Source organism: Haliotis rufescens, unplaced genomic scaffold (assembly GCF_023055435.1).
Source record: "Haliotis rufescens isolate VD_foot unplaced genomic scaffold, xgHalRufe1.0.p SCAF_9, whole genome shotgun sequence".
Lineage (NCBI taxonomy): Eukaryota > Metazoa > Mollusca > Gastropoda > Lepetellida > Haliotidae > Haliotis > Haliotis rufescens.
Window position 1 is genome coordinate 35,059,977 of NW_025964383.1, and position 22,253 is coordinate 35,082,229.

The 22,253-nt window shown below is 44.8% G+C and overlaps 1 protein-coding gene across 1 annotated transcript in view; it reads right to left on the reverse strand.

Moving 5' to 3' along the window:
* Window positions 1-51: 51 nt before the first annotated feature.
* Window positions 52-22,253, reverse strand: part of LOC124147807 (GRIP and coiled-coil domain-containing protein 2-like) — a 58,751-nt gene continuing 36,549 nt past the window's right edge. The window contains exons 19-28 of the mRNA XM_046518591.2: window positions 21,520-21,599; window positions 20,268-20,321; window positions 17,649-17,771; window positions 11,882-11,984; window positions 10,334-10,549; window positions 9,242-9,347; window positions 8,161-8,246; window positions 7,498-7,641; window positions 6,454-6,562; window positions 52-5,954 (exon numbers count right to left, since the gene is read on the reverse strand). Coding sequence (XP_046374547.2) covers window positions 5,881-5,954; window positions 6,454-6,562; window positions 7,498-7,641; window positions 8,161-8,246; window positions 9,242-9,347; window positions 10,334-10,549; window positions 11,882-11,984; window positions 17,649-17,771; window positions 20,268-20,321; window positions 21,520-21,599 — 1,095 coding nt within the window. The 3' untranslated portion in view covers window positions 52-5,880. The remainder of the gene's footprint in view (window positions 5,955-6,453; window positions 6,563-7,497; window positions 7,642-8,160; window positions 8,247-9,241; window positions 9,348-10,333; window positions 10,550-11,881; window positions 11,985-17,648; window positions 17,772-20,267; window positions 20,322-21,519; window positions 21,600-22,253) is intronic.

Here is a 22,253-nt window from a genome sequence, read left to right on the forward strand (position 1 = left end):
TCTACCACTAGACCACGGAGGCGGTCTGTTGAACAGAGAATAACAGACACAGACTTTGAAATATTTATTATTCCCAAGAAAGTTTAAACATTCACACATTCAATCTCATGACAAAAATAGCCCAGAAAATAGATCTTCTGATAGACATTGGCAATACTAAACCTGGACATAATACATCATCATACCACAGTATTGACTTAATGAAGCACATGTAAACAGGGTGTTCAGTGACATGCAACCATTCAAGTCTTGTTCCACCAATAAAGTATCTTTTGTGATGTCAAAACACAGACATGGATACACTATTCTCAGCAAATGAGAATATTTCAGAATGCCATATTTCAGCTTTATGACGATGGCCTGTAAATAATCGTATCAGGGCCAGATAACCCAGTGATGGAGTCATGAGGAGCATCACAGACAGGGTACAGGATGACAGTACCTGTCCACTGACGCTAAGTTTCTGGGGATAGGTAACCTGGAACCCATCCAGAAGGACAGGTTAATGACACTGGTCAGAGTGAGTTTAGTTTACAGCTGCTTTGAGCAGTATCTCCAGAATATGATGGCGTGTTCGCTTGTGGGAGGAAAGGTAAGAGGTCATCTACCACTTTGGCACCCACAAGCATGGGAATGGTGCTGACAAACCAAGAAACATTATCGGGTGAATCTTGGCTTCAAACCACGATCATGGTTCTAGCATGCCTAAGGGACACAACACTGACATGAATTGCAGTGTTTTAGATGACTGGGCCACCCGTGCGTCCTGATGGAGCTTGAAAGCTGAAAGTAACTTGTGTTATCAATCACATTACTTTGTGAAAGGTCAAAGGTACTATGCTACTTAACATTTTATATAAATATTATGAGTGTCCTGTTTGGTACTGAACAAGACTGATTGTTTGGAATTGTTGTCATACGAATAGTATCTGATACTGCAGTAGAAGTGACTCATGTCTGGCTTCATGTCAAGTTAAATAAACACAAGTACATGATTCAATAGTATTTTGTCCATTAATAGCCTGGTACATCAAGAATGGGCTCCACACACTGTGCCCATGTAAGGAATTGAACCCAGGTTTTTGGCATGAAGACAAACCCTCGAATCCATGGTTCTGAATGATATACAACTTCAACATAATGACTGCTAGGAGTTGGAACTTGGTGGTCCCCCGAGGACACAATTCAACTCGCATACACCCTGGCAAGGCTCATGGATCAGGTCCCACATCAAGTGGCAGATCATTTCATATTCAGCAGGGATTTGGGACATTTCTGTTTCTGAAAATGCTGGAAAAATATCATGTTTCCACATGCTGGATGTTTTAAAAGATACTTTTGGGCTCCTCTTCAGAGGAAGAATTGTATTTTTCTAAGTACTGACTTAAAAAATATTTCTTTGAGAGGCATTTATAAGTTTGAGTACCAAGTAAGGATAAGATTTATGGATGGACAACTTCTTTACTAAATTGCGAGCAACGTTTCGGTGAAGATTCTAACACCGTGATCAAGTAAGTCATGACCTTCTTCGTATATCTTATCCTTACTCAAAAAATATTATATATTCCAGCAACTCCTGAGTGAGTGAGTGGGTGAGTGAGTGAGTGAGATGTGTTCAACATCGCCTTGAATAACATTTTAGTTATATCATTGCGTCAGCCTAATCAGGGCGGAAAGCCCGAAAGTGCCCGCTCCTTTGAGTGAGTGAGTTGGGTTTTACAACGCTTTGAACAGTATTCCAGTTATGTCATGGCGTGTCAGCTAAATGTGGGAGGAAAGTCCGAAAGTGCCCTCTCCTTTGAATATCAAATGGTCCGCCCTTTGTTTTCAGGATTAGAATAAAAAAATAAAGTCTTCTAATGCTACAACAACAGAAAATATAACATCACATACCTCAATAACATATATATTATTACACAAAGGCCACCTATTTCACAATTATGTTGATGAAAGTAACATGGTTATGATAAACATTATTTTTCACAATATGGTTGTTTGGGAGTCCGTCCACACAGACATGCACAAGAATGTTTGCTAAAGATATGCATCATTTCACACTGAAACTAATACATTGAACTATTTACAAAAGGAACCATCATTGATCATATCAGTCATCCTTCATACTGTACTTTACACATAACACGACCCGCGAAGATCCGGGGTAGAATAGGTCCTCAGCAACCCATGCTTGCCGTAAGAGGCGACTAACGGGATCGGGTGGTCGGGCTCGCTGACATGGTTGATGTATGTCATCGTATCCAAATTACGTGGATCGATGCTCATGATGTCAATCACTGGATTGTCTGGTCCAGAATCAATTATTTACAGACTGCCGTAGCTGGAATATTGCTGAGTGCGGCGTTAAACAACAAACAAACAAAAAATACACAAGAATACACATTACACACAGAATAAACCACCACTCCAACCCCTCATGAACCCGACCCGGTCCCAGACATGGTCCCAAACCCGGTCCCAGACCCACACTACCTTCACTTTATTATGTACGAGGGCAAACATATCGGGATCCATAAAGATCCTATGTGCCCTTGTGTCATATCATGTCACGAGACAACTGTGTATTGTTTCCATTGTAAATGAATTTTAATGTGACGTGAGAACAGACGTCATAGCTGGAGATTGTTGACGTCATTTGACAAACTGGGGTTCTGCTGCTGCTGCAACTTGCAGTCTTCTTCGGTAATAAATAGAACATTATATTCCGAGTTCATGTCATACCATGTTTACGACACTCGTGCCTGAATTCTGGTATTTAGAGACTCATGTCTTAAACAGACCCAATCATCTGGGACATATAACACCCAATTATCTGGGACACTTAACACCCAATCCTCTGGGACATTTAACACCATCTCATCTAAAGACATATAACACCCAATCATCTGGGACATTTAACACTCAATCATCTGGGACATATAACACCCAATCATCTGGGACATATAACACCCAATCATCTGGGACATTTAACACTCAATCATCTGGGACATATAACACCCAATCATCTGGGACATATAACACCCAATCATCTGGGACATATAACACCCAATCATCTGGGACATATAACACCCAATCATCTGGGACATTTAACACCATCTCATCTAAAGACATATAACACCCAATCATCTGGGACATTTAACACTCAATCATCTGGGACATATAACACCCAATCATCTGGGACATATAACACCCAATCATCTGGGACATATAACACCCAATCATCTGGGACATATAACACCCAATCCTCTGGGACACTTAACACCCAATCCTCTGGGACACTTAACACCCAATTATCTGGGTCACTTAACACCCAATCCTCTGGGTCACTTAACAGCCAATCCTCTGGGACATTTCACACCCAATCCTCTGGGACATATAACACCCAATCCTCTGGGACACTTAACACCCAATCCTCTGGGACACTTAACACCCAATCCTCTGGGGCACTTAACACCCAATTCTCTGGGACACTTAACACCCAATCCTCTGGGACACTTAACACCCAATCCTCTGGGACACTTAACACCCAGTCTTCTGGGAACATTTAACACCATCTCATCTAAAGACATTTAACACCCAAAGTACTATTGTTACATGGTAAATAATTACACAACACATACAGATATATAAACATCTACACCGAAATTACAACCAACAGTAAGCTGTGCAAGTATCTTGGTCTGAATTGAAAGACAACGAGTTTCCTACCACATAATACTCATTGAGGGCTTTGGGACTAGTCTCCCTCCTGCCATATATACATTGTTCTCAGCTTGTTTCTAGTCTACTTTTCATTTACAACATAAATACAACACAATCATTGTAGTGGTTTGTAACAATAACTGAAGAAAGGTACTTCGTGTTAAAAAGCCCTTTTATTCAGACCATGTGGTCAGCATGGTGGCCATCTTGTTACAACTCAAGGGAGAGCACTCTCGTTGGCTTAGCTGCTAGATACTGCTTGGGTATGACTACTTAATATAGATTAATGGACTTCTGTTGACATTAACACTTATCATTACAATCCTGCCTTTGAATTTTGGTCTTTTTTAACACTAGTCCTCATGGTGGTCATGTTGGGTCGAGTTCGGTATTTAATAGGGCTGGGACGGGTAAATCGGGTACCCGGGTCGGGTGGGTACTGAGTAGGACCCGTGATAGTCACGTGATATATTGTTTCATGACTGAAATTCACAGTATAACTACATGGTTACATGACAATTGGAAGTCTCTAATGTTCGCATTTCTCCATGGCTATGAACACGTTCCTTCTGACTTATATATGTTTGAACAAAGCTAAAACTTCAGTCAACTTCAGTGTATGCATGACCACATCGTTTTATACGTTTTTATCTAAAAACATTCTGCCAGGGTTACTGTCAAACTATTCCCAATCGGACATTTTGTACCTATCTCTTGCCACCAACAGTGGGTACCCGGGTAGGGTCGGGTAATAGGGGTGTGGGTACCCGGGTAGTAATTTTGGACTCATCCCAGCCCTAGCATTTAAGACTAGCAGGCTAGTGGAAACCTTATTTCACTAGTCCTCAGAGTCTGTAACTAGTCCTGCTTGAACGAGACAGAAATGCTTACTTTCACTATCAGTTTTATACAGTTCCAATTTGTTGCAAAATTGAAGTATTGAGTAATTCAGAATTACAGCTGACAAATGCTACTTGTCAATGAGGCAATCTCATTAAAATCAGATCTTAGTGCTCACTTCCAATACACAAAGATCTGAGGACATCCCTCTGCTAAAGATGCCTACTTTATAAACTCTTTGTACTCTAATGCTCAAAACAAACATCCACTTAACTGCAACCAGGACACAAAACTTGAGTGTTTAAGTCACAAGGCACCATCCGAGATTGTTTTCAGAAGCAGTGTTACAATGTTGGGCAAATTTGGGAAACACATCATATCCTGGCAGTTAAGGGAAGCAACTCTGCTTGGTGTCAAGGAATATTCATGTGTTGTGTTAACTTTTGAACTAAAATGTTGATGCGACATTATATTTAGATTTGAACATGATAAGGTGGTCATAAAACAGCTTGTGTAGGCACGGAGATCCTGGTGATGGCAAATTGTGGAATGTACAGAAACCTGGAAGTCTCTCCTCCCCTGTGACTGTTTCAATCACTGAGTGAGTGAGTGAGTACGGTTTTACGCCGCTTTTAGCAATACTCCGGGAACACCAGAAATGGGCTTCACACATTGTACCCATGTGGGGAATCGAACCTCGAACATTTAAATATCCATAGGTGAATCCCAACAGGGGATCAGACAACCCCCCAAAATATCACATATACCCCTCAAAGAGTGTTCAACACATAGAAAATACATCCCCCGTAATCTCTAAAACTCTAGAAGTATACATTAAAAGCAACCACATATCACAATACAATCTGGGCACACAAATTCTCCCTCTCTCAAGCTTCAGTTCACACAAACGCCCACTTTCTCCAAAACACATGCTCATTTACATAAATAACACAAAGGAACTCACAAAATATGCTTTCTTAAAAAAAACCCTGGTTTGTCAAATTCCTGATCTGATATGTACCAGTGAATGACCCCCCCATGGTGCTCTGCGCAAGTGCAGATCCATTGTCAGTATTAAACACAGTCGGCCATAATTTCCTCATGGTGTAGACAATCCTTCCTTGATGGCCCCTGACAGTCACACGGTATGTCATGTGACACTCCAATAACGTAGATATGATTCCACTTTCAGGTCATGTGACAACATAAGCCACTGTTACTGACGATCTTCTTTTCGTATCACGTGACAGTCCCAAGGCCACAGAAATGAATACGATTCCGTCTACAAGTCATGTGACCGTCACATGGCCTGTCATGTGACTACACCAGCCCGGACCAGCGATGTAGATAGGAGCCCCATCCTGCTGCCTGCCCAGCTACTGGCACCTCCTCCCCTGCAAACAAAAGTTACAGCTGTAAATACTTCTCACTTCAAACAAAACAATTCATCTTCTAGCCAAGAAAGTGCGTGAAGAAAAAACAATTATCCGACTGTTGAGTGAGTGAGTAAGTGAGTGAGTTGGGTTTAACGCCGCTTTTAACATTATTCAAGTTATATCACGGCGTGTCAGCTTCATGTGGGAGGAAAGCCCGAAGTGATGCAGGTCTCAGACGTATACCACTTCGGTGAAACCCACAAGCACGGGTATGGTGCTGACAAACCTTGAAACATAATCGGGGCGAACCGGGATTCAAACCCACAATCATATGTTTCTGGCATGCCCAAGCGAATCGCGGCTCCTTAGACGACTGGGCCACCCGTGCCCCCTCTTTACACATGGAACACGTACAGTCATAAAACAGAGCGTTCTGGGCGATTTTCCTTCAGTTTCAAGTACTGGCCTCTGAGACCACACAGCTAACGCCCTGTGCACACATTGATTCTGGACGTACCCTGAGCGACGGCGTTCAGTTTGTCCATCTCCTCCTTGCTGAGTTTCAACATGGTGGTGAGGACAGGAACCAGCTGCTGTCTCTCGTCCCCCACCTTCAGCGACAGGAACTGCATGCAACACACAGATGGTCAGGTGAAATGGGTCTAAAATTGCGTTCAAGATTATAAGAATTGGTTTGGTTTGTTGTTTAACGCCTCACTCAGCAATATTCCAGCTATATGACGGCGGTCTGGAAAGTCTGGACCTGACATTCCAGTAATTGATATCATGAGCATTGATCCATGCAATTGGGTCAGCGAGCCCGTTAGTCACCTCTTACTACAACCATAGTCGCCTTTTACAGCAAACATGGGTTGCAGAAGACCTATTCTATTCTACCTCGGATCTTCACAGGTCTAAGATTATAAGTGTGTGTGTGTGCTTGCGTGCGTGGTTTTGTAGTGCAAGCCCAATGAGATATCATGCTGCAGTTTAGCATGGATACCAAACACAGTATACTGACTTCGAGCTGAAAGGTCCATGTTTTATCCCCTTAACGCCAAGTGCCAGGCAGGGTAACATCAAGTACCATCTTTTAATGTCTTTCGGTAAAAAAACCCACCAGCCTATCAACCAGACACTCTATACACTAGATATACACAGATGTATATTTCCTCATTTTACATGAAAGTGACGTAATTTGAGATATTGTTCATCTTTTCATGTAAAAAACAATAACCCTCAAGACATTATAGCACACCAGATATATATCGCCACTGTATATAACAACCCCTGTATATTCCCCCAACCCCTGTATATTCCCCCACCCCCTGTATATTCCCCCACCCCCTGTATATTCCCCCAACCCCTGTATGTTCCCCAACCCCTGTATATTAACCCAACCCCTGTATATTTCCCCCACCCCTGTATATTTCCCCTACCCCCTGTATATTCCCCCAACCCCTGTATATTCCCCAACCCCTGTATATTCCCCCAACCCCCTGTATATTTCCCCAACCCCTGTATATTTCCCCTACCCCCTGTATATTGCCTGTGGTCTCACCTTCATCAGGATGTTCTTAAGGTACTCCAGGTTGCGTGTCTCACTCTCCCGCTCCTCGTTCCGCTCCAGTCGGCGGATCTCCCCCTTGAGGATCTTCACCTGCTCCGTGTAGAGGTTGACAGTCTCCTCGCTGTCGGTCAGCAACTGCAGCAGCAACAACACAAACACCATCATCTTAGGTCAGCTTAACAACACACACAATATCATCCTGTAACACTTTGGGCATCTACACATACCTTTCCTTTCAGCAAGACCTCACAACAGGTTCCTAGGTAACCACTGCAATCACTGCATAAACTAAATCAGTGAGGTGCTCTATTACAGCAACACCACACTTCAGGTTGCTAGGTAACCACTGCATAAACTACATCAGTGAGGTGCTCAATTTCAGCAAGACCACACTTCAGGTTGCTAGGTAACCACTGCATAAACTACATCAGTGAGGTGCTCAATTACTGCAAGACCACACTTCAGATTGCTAGGTAACCACTGCAATCACTGCATAAACTACATCAGTGAAGTGCTCAATTACAGCAAGACCACACAACAGGTTGCTAGGTAACCACTGTAACCACTGCATAAACTACATCAGTGAGGTGCTCAATTACAGCAAGACCACACTTCAGGCTGCTAGGTAACCACTGCAATCACTTGATCTCCTACCTCTGTTAGGTGCTCAATCCTCTTGTGAGCTGTCACAAGGCTGGTTTTCAGCGTTTCTTCATCAACACCTGGCTCTATCTTCAACACTAGGGACAAAATTCAGTTTATAGTACATACTTTTATTGATGCACTATGTCAACCTGATAAACCAGCTATGGAGTAATTCTGTATTAATTTCCCACCCTGTATAAGTTGGTGATGGGTAGGGTGAAGCAGCTTTTTAAATATGCAGACTAATTCTGTTGTGTTTGTTTGTTGTTTAACGCGGCACTCAGCTATATGACGGCGGTCTGTAAATAATCGTGTCTGGACCAGACAATCCAGTGATTGACATTATGAACATCGATCCACACAAGTGGGATTCGATGACATGCATCAACCAAGTCAGCGAGCCTGACCACCCGATCCCGTTAGTAGCCTCTTACGACAAGCATAGTCGCCTTTTGTGGCAAGCATGGGTTACTGAAGACCTAGTCTACCCCGGATCTTCACAGGCTGACTGGGCAACAAACAATTGCAACACATCAATAGTTTGATCAATTATTTCGCTCTACCCATCATTCATACGAGCAGGGTTAAAAATTAAGTAAGCAAAAGTTAGCATATGCCTACATGAACACCTTATGGTCTCGGAACAAGAGACTAATGTTAGGCTTAAAAGAATATAAAAAAATTTGTTCTCAGGCAATGACTCTTGAAAATAAAGTGTGGTCAGGCAGTTGTTTTTGTTTGTTTTTGCTTGTTCAAACTTGTATGTAACCAAATAAACAGTTGTGTACCATCAACCTGGGAAAGCACAAGCCTCACAAGCACACAAACTCCCTTTGCCACCATGACCATAACACGATATGCGCAGTAAAGCTGTGCGCATGTAAAGGGAAGTAACTCTTTGCTATATTGGATCAAATTATTTTTAAGTATTTGGATTTGAAAATTAAAATAAAACTGAAACTTGCAGCAGACTTTAGAATGATGCGAGCTGTGCCTGAGAACCAAGACTATTATTTTTTTAGCCTTAGTTTTGAAGCCTAAACAGTCCTGCAACCAACCGTGTTGAGGTCACTATCTTTCAGAATCTTACTTTGTCCTTCTTCCAAGGGCGTCTTCAGCAGCTGCTCGAAGGAGAGGGAGCTGACAGGACTCACGGCTGTCTTTGGGCATGGCTCAGGGTCGTTGATCTCAGATCCCTGATGGTAAAACGTCTTGCTTTTCAACACAGTTTAAACATTACCTACTTGCTTAGTATCAGCTACTTTATCAACTTTGGTGACAGAGTGTCCCTTAATTATTTTTTCATACTGGAATTGCTTAACTTTCTACAAGGACTGGGCAACACGTTTAAAACAATTGGAATATATTACACGTAATATGACAACCTGAGTAGAAACTCTGCCTGATCCAAACAAATAGCATTTGTGTGAGATACAAGAAATTAGTACATTCAGCTGTTTGATTGTAAAGATTCTGTAAAGAGTCAAGATGTTCTATGCCATTTTTAATGCTATTCCAGCCATATTACAGCTGATGTACAAAAAATGCCAAGATGCAAACATTTTATCAGTAAATATTACAATTTTATTGCAAAGAAATCATCAGAGAGTGTCCAAATGTTAACCTCTGACTTATGGAGCCTTTCTCCTCCCGCTTTTTTTCAGAAAATAACAACAAAAAGGGATCTTGTTTCATCCCTTAACATTGTGGTCAGGAAGAGTGACGTCTGAGGATCCCAATTGGCAAAAACACTCAAAATGTCAAATGTAGCACTCAAAAAGTTAAGCCTTTCCCCGGCTTCAGTTTTACCGACATGTGGTCCTTTTGCATGGAGTGAGTGAGTAAGAGGGTTTGGGTTAACGCCGCTTTTAACAGTATTCCAGTTATATCACGGCGTGTCAGCTTAATGTGGGAGGAAAACCCGAAGTGATGCAGGTTTCAGACATTTACCACTTCAGTGAAACCCACGAGCACGGGTATGGTGCTGACAAACCTAGAAACATAATTAGAGCAAACCAGGATTCGAAACCCACCATCATAGGTTTCTGGCGGGCCCAAGGGACTCAGCACTGCACAACGAATCGCGGCGCCTTAGACGACTGGGCCACCCATTCCCCACCCCCAACCCCGTTTGCATGGAACAGGTCACATATTGTAGTGTAAAGTTGCATGTACTAATTACCTCCCCTTCCTGTCGCTCTTCAGGATGCATATAATCTGCCACAGACTCCAGCGGTGAGTCGCGTGTCTCACTGCTGTCCTTGACCCTCAGTGACCTTTGTAGCTGTTGTTGCAGCTCCCTCTGGAGGCGGAGGTTCTCGGTGTCGGCAAGGTCAAGCTGCTTCTGCAGAAACTCCTGGGCCTTGTTGTGGTCATCCTGCATCGCTCGGATCTGCTCCTACAAAACATATACACCAAACTCTAGGGTTGACTGAGTGAGGGAATATTGCTACAGTCAGCAATAATGCATGGCCTACTAATCACATCAAGATCAAAGAAACGGAAACGGATGGCATAACGTTCTATTTTCAACCTTATTTTCCAGTGGTCTACATGTTATACAATTACAGAGTTGTCTCCCTTTGCTTTCCACACAAAATTACTTTCAGTTTCTTTCGATATTTGAGGTTTGTAAGTATCCTTGGATTCCTAAAATTCTGTGTGCATGTGTAAAGATTCTATGAAATTGTGAAGAACCTGTATACTAAGTTACAGCAGTAACATAGCAGTTAGTTTTCGGGAAACATGTGAAAGGCATGTTGTTCCTGAAAGCTGAGCTAATTGTGTCTCAGTCTGTATCTTATTGTCAGTTAATCTGTTGATTGTAAATGACAGTGGATGTACAGACGATTGTATCCTGTGTTCCTTGGATAATTTCATGAGCAACTATCCATATTGTTCGTAATCTCATTAAAATCAGATCGTAGTTCAATCTCATTAAAATCAGATCTTAGTCCTTGCTATCGCAAAACAAAGATCTGAGGACATCCCATTTCAGGTCACATCAGAACAACCTTTCATCCAACCAATCAGAGCGTAGCTTACCAGATCATGGAATTGACAGACGGAATGTGTTTTCTAATCATGCAACCTTGAAATATTTAACAGAGGGTGTTCCGATGACAGTTACGGGTTTTATGATTATACATGACACTAACCTTGAGTGAGCTGGCGAGTGTTTCATTTCACTCACTCACTCATTAGACACGTCACTAAACTTGGGTGAGATGGCGAGTGTCTCATTTCACTCACTCACTCACTAGACACGTCACTAAACTTGGGTGAGATGGCGAGTGTCTCATTTCACTCACTCACTCAACACACATCACTAACCTTGATTGAGACAGCGAGTGTCTCAATTCATTCACTCACTCAACACACATCACTAACCTTGGGTGAGATGGCGAGTGTCTCAATTCACTCACTCACTCAACACACATCACTTACCTTGAGTGAGACGGCGAGTGTCTCATTTCACTCACTCACTCAACACACGTCACTAACCTTGAGTGAGACGACGAGTGTCTCATTTCACTCACTCACTCAACACGCGTCACTAACCTTGAGTGAGACGGCGAGTGTCTCATTTCATTCACTCACTCAACACACGTCACTAACCTTGAGTGAGACAGCGAGTGTCTCATTTCATTCACTCACTCAACACACGTCACTAACCTTGAGTAAGACGGCGAGTGTCTCATTTCACTCACTCACTAAACACATCACTAACCTTGAGTGAGACGGCGAGTGTCTCGTTCTGTGAGGTCAGCTGCGAGATGAGTTCCTGCTGCTCCACAGCACTGCTGGTCTTCTCTGCAGACACGTCCTCCAACCTGCAGCCAACACACAGGAGTCATTACCTAAGTCATCGGCTGCTTTCAACAGTATTCCAGTCATACACCAGTGTCAGCCACCCCTGCTGCGATATCGATAAAGTTCCTCTTTGACGTTGGGCCACCCATGCAGAGAGATCTATAAGGTTCTCCTTTGACTTAGGACCACCCGTGCTGAGTGTTAATTACCTTTATGGCCCTTTCCACTATTGGCCCTGGTTAGCCCTTCTCTCATTCTACACACCACTGACAGTTCATGTCAAATCCCCGCCATCCGTAAACACGCTGCTTCCTGTCAACTTTTTCCCATCTCTGCCCTAGCTTCCGCTCACGCATGCGCACACGTAGTCAAGTTCAGAGGTCACTTCCAGTACACTCGAATGTAAATATACCACACAATGTGGTTAGGACTGACATGTTATCAATCTCCCACTTCTTTAAAGTTTGTCTTCAAATGTGATAAGGCTGGAGTGACAAACTTTGCTGGCTGTGTCAAAATTTCATTTGTTAATATGTAAAGCCTTCCCTCAGACTTTCTCGGTAAAAGTAAAAATAAATTTCTTAAAACCAGTCTCTGTACAGTATATCCCAAGAACAGTTTCCAGTCTCTGAACAGTCTCTGTACAGTATATCTCAAGAACAGTTTCTTCACATATAACCTCAAATATTTTTGATTTGTATAAAATAGTTTTATGTAAAAGAAGGATGCAGACTGTTCCAACAAACATATTTTGTTTTTTCTTCTTTAAGATCTTCATAAAAACAGGTTAAAAGATGATGCAGTTTATAATAATATCTTCACAGAGTTCCTTCTTCAAGGACCCGTAGTAACTTCATAGGTGAAGCGCCCTCTTTGGTCAGACAGTCTGCCAACTGGTTATTTGTGTCCACCCATGTCACATCTCCTATCTGTCCACATTCCACTAACTCCTTGATCCCACTTATTTCCATTCTCAGTCTTTTTTCTTTAACAGGTTTAGTGGATTTTAGAGCATCATACAGTGATTTAGAGTCTGTGATACAGGTCAATGTCATTCTGTTGTGTTTCTCACCACTCAGTTCTCCAAACAACATTGATAGGTACACTCCTGTATCAATACCATCGGCCATCGCCAAAGTTTCACCAGCCAGTGTGCTTCGCACCACCCGACGAATCTTCTTCGAGTTCCAACATAAAGGTGTCACCTTTCCTGTACTGCCTGTGAGGAAAATCATGTGTCCACCCTGTGTGCCTCCATCGGGCAGGTTTCCTAACGAAGCATCACTGAAAACTACAAGTGAAAGTTCCTTTCCTACATTTTGAAATTTCAGGTTGACATGTTCTGACTTAATCTTCCTAATAATCTTGTTTGCTGTCAAAAGATGTTCAACTTTGGCATCCTTCGTACATGCTGCTAGTCGACAAGCATCAAATATAACATCAGGCCGACTCTGTTTAGCTATCCACAGTATTTGTCCTATCTTGGATCTGAGTTCATGCTTCTCAATATCGTTCAGGGGTAAAGATTTCTGAGCGGATCTAGATTTATCAATCTGGACAAAGTTGAGGCTTTCTGCATATTTCTGTTGATGTAAGAAAATGTATCCGTCCTGGCAAGATAAGTTCATTCCCAAGTATTGAAAAGCTTGGTTTTCTTCTTTTCCAACCTTTAAGTGTGATCTCACAGATTCCATTACATTTGATCTGAATTCTGCAGATCCACCCCAAATAAAGTCATCAACATGACATGCCAATATTCCAACAGTTTCTTGATCTTGTCCTTCCCAGAAAAATACTGCTGGGTCAACTCTCGATACCTTAGCTCCTAGTTCCAACATGACTGACTTGACTTTCTGATACCAATGTAGTGATGCATCACTTAGTCCATAGACACACTTCTGAAGATGCCAGAGTTTTCCAGGTACGTTTGCTTCTTTCGGAGGTCTAATGTAAACGCCTCTCTTCATCTCTTCACCTTGAAGAAATGCAGTTTTAATATCCATTGAATGAGGTTTCCATTTTTTCTGGCAAAATACTGCCAAGATAAGTTTCAGCGATTCTTTAGCACATGTTGGGGAATCTTTTTGAAAGTCCGTATTCTCACCTTCTTCGAATCCTCGGGCAACTAACCTTGCCTTAGGTATTATCTTCTCTGGTGTTTCTTTAAGTGTACAGACCCACCTGGTTGACACACATCTTTGCCCATCATCGACAACTTCTTTGTAAACTCCATTTTGCTTCCAATTATCAAGTTCAGTTAGCTTGGGTTTAGTCCATGCAACATCTTCTGTAATCATGACGTTTTCCTCCATGATTTCACAGGGGATTATCCGCAATTCTTCTACCTTGGACAAATCAACTGACTGACTTATACCTTGCATTTCAGAATTCATGAATTCTAAGTTGTACCAGCTCCTGTTTTTGCCTGTTGCTTTTCCTGCTCTGCTAAGAACTTTTGCACAGACTTGATCTCCAGTGTCTTGATGTGAATATGAAATTGTCTGCCCAGACTTTATTTGTGATAATCGTTCCTGTAGATTGTTCAATTCAGAAACTTCTCCTATCTGTGGTTCTTTTGTTTGTATCTCTAGGTCACTGTCTTCCTCGACACTATCATGTCTTTGCACAGTTTCCTCTTGTTCTACTTGCCTCTCATTATGTTCATTGTTATTTTCAGGAATTTCCTTTTCTACACAACGCCTCATTCTACTTCTATGAACCCTCACCACAATTCCTCCATTTCTCACGAAAACCACAGTACCGTCTTGTCCTATCACAGTTCCTGGACCCTTCCATTTAGGATCATCTGACCTCTTGAAGTAGACCTTGTCACCGGTCTCAAAATTTCCAGCAACTGGACGAATCTGCTTTCTGAGGGCTCTTCTCAATCTTTCAGAACTTTCAGCTTCTATGAAAGCCTGTCTTGATGCAAACATTGTATTAATATGTTTTCCCACAGTTGCACTTGTTGTGGTGCCCTCGAGCGATGGTGCCTTGTCAGTCAGAACTGATGGTAAATTTGGGTTTCGTCCAAAAACCAACTGGTATGCGCTGTATCCAGAAATGTTACTGAGGCTGTTCTTGGCAATTAATGCCCAACTAAGTGCCGTTTCCCAGTCACAGTTCTCCTCAGATTTCACCTTTCTCATGATATTTGTCAAAGTCTGATTGTGGCGTTCAAGCAATCCATTGCTCCATGGACTCTCAGCTGCTGTGGTCTTTACTTCAATGTTAAAATTCTCACACATGTCTCTCACTTCAGCATTGTTGAATTCTCCTCCATTGTCACTTAAGAGTTTTTGTGGTGCTCCATGAATACTTATCCAATGCTGAATAAAGTTCTGAACAAACACTGATGATTGCTTACTTCTAATAATAGCTCCAGCACTAAATCTGGTAAATTCATCAATAATGTGCAAATACCACATGCCCTTTCCAAGTTCGTGTAAGTCAACAGCCACTGTCTCATTAAAATCTGTAGCCTTAGGAAATCCAACTGCTGGCTTAGTTGGTTGTTTCCTATACCTTTCACATGTTTCACATTTCTCAACTATTTCTTTTAGTGTCTTCAAGATGTCGGGATCTTTATTCCCTGCATTTTGAATAAGCCTCTGTAATCTTTCCGCTGTGGCGTGTCCAAACTGCTTGTGAAGCTTCTCCAGCGCTTTCTTTTGATCCTTTTCACCAATATTTTCTTTTATGAAGAGTGCTTCTGAATCTAACTGTTCAACTGTACACTGCTCCAGGCCACGATCTGAAGTTTGTTCACCAGGAAAATCTCTTTGTCCAACTAGATCAATGCAATGATGTCCAGTTGATGTCAGTTCTAAGTTCACTGGTTTATGAAACATGATAGCTGTGTCATTTGGTAAATCAAGAATTAATCCAGCTTTCTTCAGTGATGGTTTTCCAAGCAAAAGAGGAATGTCCGATTCTACAACTTCTGTGTTTATAGTGCACCGAGTGTCACCAATTACTGCTGGTATCATAACATTGGATGATGAGAAAACTTTCACTCCATCTCCAAATCTAAAGCTCTTATTGCTAGGATTTGAAATAATTTCATCCCTTTCCTGACTACTGAGTGTCTCTATGTATTGGTCCAACCATTGCTGTCCACACACTGTACTTGTACAGGCAGTGTCTAATACTGCACATCCCAATGCTTCTGTTAGTAGAATTTTGTTCTCCGTACTTTGCTCCTTTGTAAACAGTGTCAAGTTACATTGCTCTGTCTGTTCTTCTGTTTCTATCATTTTCACTTCCTCATTGTTTCTTGGTTTCTCTTGGTGTGGGCAATCTTTAGCCCAATGGAAAGTTGACTGACAAATTACACATCGGCTGCGCTTTCCAAACCTGTTAATTGGATTCGTTCCCCTTTCAGGTGTATCATTTCTATTACCACTGTAAGCTGAACTGTATCTGTCACGTGGGTCATTCCTGTACCTTGGACCCGAGTATCTCTGTCCTTGTTGACGTCCTCTATAACCACTCTGGCTATTTCTTGTGTAATATGCTGATTCCTGTTTCACACATATGGCACTGTCAGAATCCTGACTTTTAACATTACCAAATATTCTCTTCAATGCTGATTTCATAGATTCAAAGTTTCTATCGTTAGCTGCTGTCAAAACTAACTGTCTTTCTTTCTGAGTCAATCCTGATGAATCAAGCAACTTGAATGAGAGTACTGAATCTGGCAAAACCATCTGATATTTCTTACACTGGGTATATCGCCGTTCATATTCAATGATAAATTCTGACATTGTCATTTCTTCAGCCTTTGTGAAACTATCAAAATCCCTGTATGCCGTGTATGCTAAGTCAACAGTGTCCCTCTTATAAAGTTCATCAAGTGCTTGGACAAGAATTTTCAAACCCCGTTTGGAATTCAAGTCTTTCACATCAATTGCCATTGCTTTTGCCCTAGCTTGTCCCGTAAGTGATCCCAGTGAGACTGCGAGTGCCTGTTTTTCCTCTACAACCTCGGTCATGTGACACCATATTTCAAGTTCGTTTTTCCACGTCTCATATTCCATCTCATTTGTCAAAGTCGGGGGATTCTTGTAACCATGTGCCATATTGCTAGTCCCGTTTTCCCGCAACCACGCTCTGCTACCAATGTTAATTACCTTAATGGCCCTTTCCACTATTGGCCCTGGTTAGCCCTTCTCTCATTCTACACACCACTGACAGTTCATGTCAAATCCCCGCCATCCGTAAACACGCTGCTTCCTGTCAACTTTTTCCCATCTCTGCCCTAGCTTCCGCTCAAGCATGCGCACACGTAGTCAAGTTCAGAGGTCACTTCCAGTACACTCGAATGTAAATATACCACACAATGTGGTTAGGACTGACATGTTATCACTGAGAGATCGATAAAGTTCCCTTTGACTTAGGACCACCCCTGCTGAGATATCAATAAAGTTCCCTTTGACTTAGGACCACCCCTGCTGAGATATCGATAAAGTTCCCTTTGACTTAGGACCACCCCTGCTGAGAGATAGATTAAGTTCCCTTTGACTTAGGACCACCCTGAGAGGTCGATAAAGTTCCCCTTTGACTTAGGACCACCCTGAGAGGTCGATAAAGTTCCCCTTTGACTTAGGACTACCCTGAGAGGTGGATAAAGTTCAGGGTTCCAGACTTGGAAGATAGGCTGTTACTCCAGCTGTGAACCTCACCTCTTCCTGTAGGCGGCCTCCTTGGTGTCCAGGTCCAGCAGGAGGTTGTCATGTCGCTGCTGGAGACGCTCATGCTCCTCCTGGAGAACCTCCATGTCTGAATGGGACGAACTCAGCCGCTCGCTAAAACATGGAATGAGTGAATGAGTGGGTGGGTCGGTGTGTGGGTGTGGGTGTCGGGGAGGTGAGGTCTGTGGGTGTGGGTGCCGGGGTGGGTCAGTCTGTGGATGTGGGTGTCGGGGAGGTGAGGTCTGTGGGTGTGAGTGGGTGGGTCGGTCTGTGTATGTGAGTGGGTGGGTCGGTGTGTGGGTGTGGGTGTCGGGGAGGGGAGGTCTGTGGGTGTGGGTGTCGGGGAGGGGAGGTCTGTGGGTGTGGGTGTCGGGGAGGTGACCTCCCCTCCCCGACACCCACACCCACAGACCTCACCTCCCCGACACCCACACCCACAGACCTCACCTCCCCGACACCCACACCCACAGACCTCACCTCCCCGACACCCACACCCACAGACCTCACCTCCCCGACACCCAGACCCACAGACCTCACCTCCCCGACACCCACACCCACAGACCTCACCTCCCTGACACCCACACCCACAGACCTCCCCTCCCCGACACCCACACCCACAGACCTCACCTCCCCAACACCCACACCCACAGACCTCACCTCCCCGACACCCACACCCACAGACCTCACCTCCCCAACACCCACACCCACAGACCTCACCTCCCCAACACCCACACCCACAGACCTCCCCTCCCCGACACCCACACCCACAGACCTCACCTCCCCGACACCCACACCCACAGACCTCCCCTCCCCGACACCCACACCCACAGACCTCCCCTCCCCGACACCCACACCCACAGACCTCACCTCCCCGACACCCACACCCACAGACCTCACCTCCCCGACACCCACACCCACAGACCTCACCTCCCCGACACCCACACCCATAGACCTCACCTCCCCGACACCCACACCCACAGACCTCCCCTCCACGACACCCACACCCACAGACCTCCCCTCCCCGACACCCACACCCACAGACCTCACCTCCCCGACACCCACACCCACAGACCTCCCCTCCCCGACACCCACACCCACAGACCTCACCTCCCCGACACCCACACCAACAGACCTCCCCTCCACGACACCCACACCCACAGACCTTACCTCTCCGACACCCACACCCACAGACCTCCCCTCCCCGACACCCACACCAACAGACCTCCCCTCCCCGACACCCACACCCACAGACCTCACCTCCCCGACACCCACACTCACTGACCTCACCTCCCCGACACCCACACCCACAGACCTCACCTCCCCGACACCCACAGACCTCACCTCCCCGACACGCAGACCCACAGACCTCACCTCCCCGACACCCAGACCAACAGACCTCCCCTCCCCAAAACACACACCCACAGACCTCCCCTCCCCGACACCCACACCCACAGACCTCACCTCCCCGACACCCAGACCAACAGACCTCCCCTCCCCAAAACACACACCCACAGACCTCCCCTCCCCGACACCCACACCCACAGACCTCACCTCCCCGACACCCACACTCACAGACCTCCCCTCCCCGACACCCACACCCACAGACCTCCCCTCCCCGACACCCACACCCACAGACCTCACCTCCCCGACACCCACACCCACAGACCTCCCCTCCCCGACACCCACACCCACAGACCTCACCTCCCCGACACCCACACCCACAGACCTCACCTCCCCGACACCCACACCCACAGACCTCACCTCACCGACACCCACAGACCTCCCCTCCCCGACACCCACACCCACAGACCTCACCTCCCCGACACCCACACCCACAGACCTCACCTCCCCGACACCCACAGACCTCACCTCCCCGACACCCACACCCACAGACCTCCCCTCCCCGACACCCACACCCACAGACCTTACCTCTCCGACACCCACACTCACAGACCTCCCCTCCCCGACACCCACAGACCTCACCTCCCCGACACCCACACCCACAGACCTCCCCTCCCCGACACCCACACCCACAGACCTCACCTCCCCGACACCCACACCCACAGACCTCACCTCCCCGACACCCACACCCACAGACTTCACCTCCCCGACACCCACACCCACAGACCTCACCTCCCCGACACCCACACCCACAGACTTCACCTCCCCGACACCCACACCCACAGACCTCACCTCCCCGACACCCAGACCAACAGACCTCCCCTCCCCAAAACACACACCCACAGACCTCCCCTCCCCGACACCCACACCCACAGACCTCACCTCCCCGACACGCAGACCCACAGACCTCACCTCCCCGACACGCAGACACGCAGACCCACAGACCTCACCTCCCCGACACCCAGACCAACAGACCTCCCCTCCCCGACACCCACACCAACAGACCTCCCCTCCCGGGGAGGTGAGGTCTGTGGGTCTGGGTGTCGGGGAGGGAGAAGTGCTCTGTGAGTCTGTGGATGATTTTGTTTGATGCAACCGACCAGACCTGAAAAAAACATTAATTATATAGAATGAGAATTATAACCTCATGCATCCGACCGGAGCTTGAAGATCAGCAATTGTAGGTGTGCGGGACAGGGTGTCACTTACCTGACCTGCTGCAGTTTGAACTTCAGTTGTTCTACAGCAGCCTCCAGCCTCTCTCTGAAACCAAAAGGAACACTGTCACAAAACATCCTGAGAATCATGTGGATGCAGCCTTTGATGATTAATAGATGAAAAAAACCATTTTATGCATTGAATCTCACATGACAACTCAACTGCTCAGATAGTATTTCTCCAAAATATTTCTAATTCCTAAATATCATTACTACTAATACGTTTCTTGCTGCTCACATTTGTTCTCAGTAACACAGGGAATACACCACTGGTTCATACATCACTGGTTCATACATCACTGGTTCATACAACACTGGTTCATACAACACTAGTTCATACAACATTGGTTCATACATCACTGGTTCATACACCACTGGTTCATACATCACTGGTTCATACATCACTGGTTCATACACTGGTTCATACATCACTGGTTCATACATCTTTGGTTCATACATCACTGGTTCATACACTGGTTCATACACTGGTTCATACAACACTGGTTCATACATCACTGGTTCATACATTACTGGTTCATACAACACTGGTTCATACATCACTGGTTCATACACTGGTTCGTACAACACTGGTTCGTACAACACTGGTTCGTACATCACTGGTTCATACAACACTTGTTCATACATCACTGGTTCATAATCACTGGTTCATACAACACTTGTTCATACATCACTGGTTCATACAACACTTGTTCATACATCACTGGTTCATACAACACTGGTTCATACATCACTGGTTCATACAACACTTGTTCATACATCACTGGTTCATACACCACTGGTTCATACATCACTGGTTCATAATCACTGGTTCATACACTGGTTCATACATGACTGGGTCATACACTGGTTCATACATCACTGGTTCATACGCTGGTTCATACAACACTGGTTCATACATCACTGGTTCATACATCACTGGTTCATACATCACTGGTTCATACGCTGGTTCATACAACACTGGTTCATACATCACTGGTTCATACGCTGGTTCATACATCACTGGTTCATACATTACTGGTTCATACATTACTGGTTCATACATCAATGATTAATACACTGGTTCCTTCATCTCTGGTTCATACAACACTGGTTCATACATCTCTGGTTCATACAACACTGGTTCATACATCACTGGTTCATACATCATAATTTGTGGGAGTGATGTACTGCTAGGTCATCGCTACGCTGGAGTCTGAGCTGGTCATGTGAAACGGCTGACTTACTTCTCCTGCATCTCAACCTCCTTGGTCAAATCTTGTGGAGACTTCGTCTTCTGTTGCCGCAGGACGCTGTGGGCTCGAACCTACAACACAGCACACAACACACTTGTGGAAAATAACTGATTTTCTGTAACACTGCACATAATCCAGTTTGGACCTGTCAAAACACTGTTTGTACTAAGAAGCAGCGATACAGGTCATAAGAGCGTGATGAGGTCAGGTGAGGTGAAGAGGGTTTTAACATCGCGTTCAGATTATTGCACTTATATAGCGACGTTCATGCATGAGTGAGTGTGTGTGTGTGTGTGTGTGTGTGTGTGTGTGTGTGTGTGTGTGTGTGTGTGTGTGTGTGTGTGTGTGTGTGTGTGTGTGTGTGTGTGTGTGTGTGCGTGTGCGCGCTTGTACTACTCCAGACTAATGCCGATTTTATAGTGCTAGCCCACTGAGATACCATGCCACAGCTTAACATGAATACCCCACTCAGACACAGTATACTGACTCCAAGCTGACCAGTCTTTGTTTCAGCTCCTTAATGCGAAGCGCCAGGCAGGATAACAAGTACCATCTTTTAACGTCATTCGGTATAATGCGGCCAGGGATCGTACAGCCGGACCTTCCACTCTCCGGGCAGATGGAGGCATCTTAGGGCATGATGACACACAAACAGGTAAATCACTCTCTAGTAGTGCTTACAACAAGCACACGATTCTGGGGACAGGGATGAAACCAGCAATCAG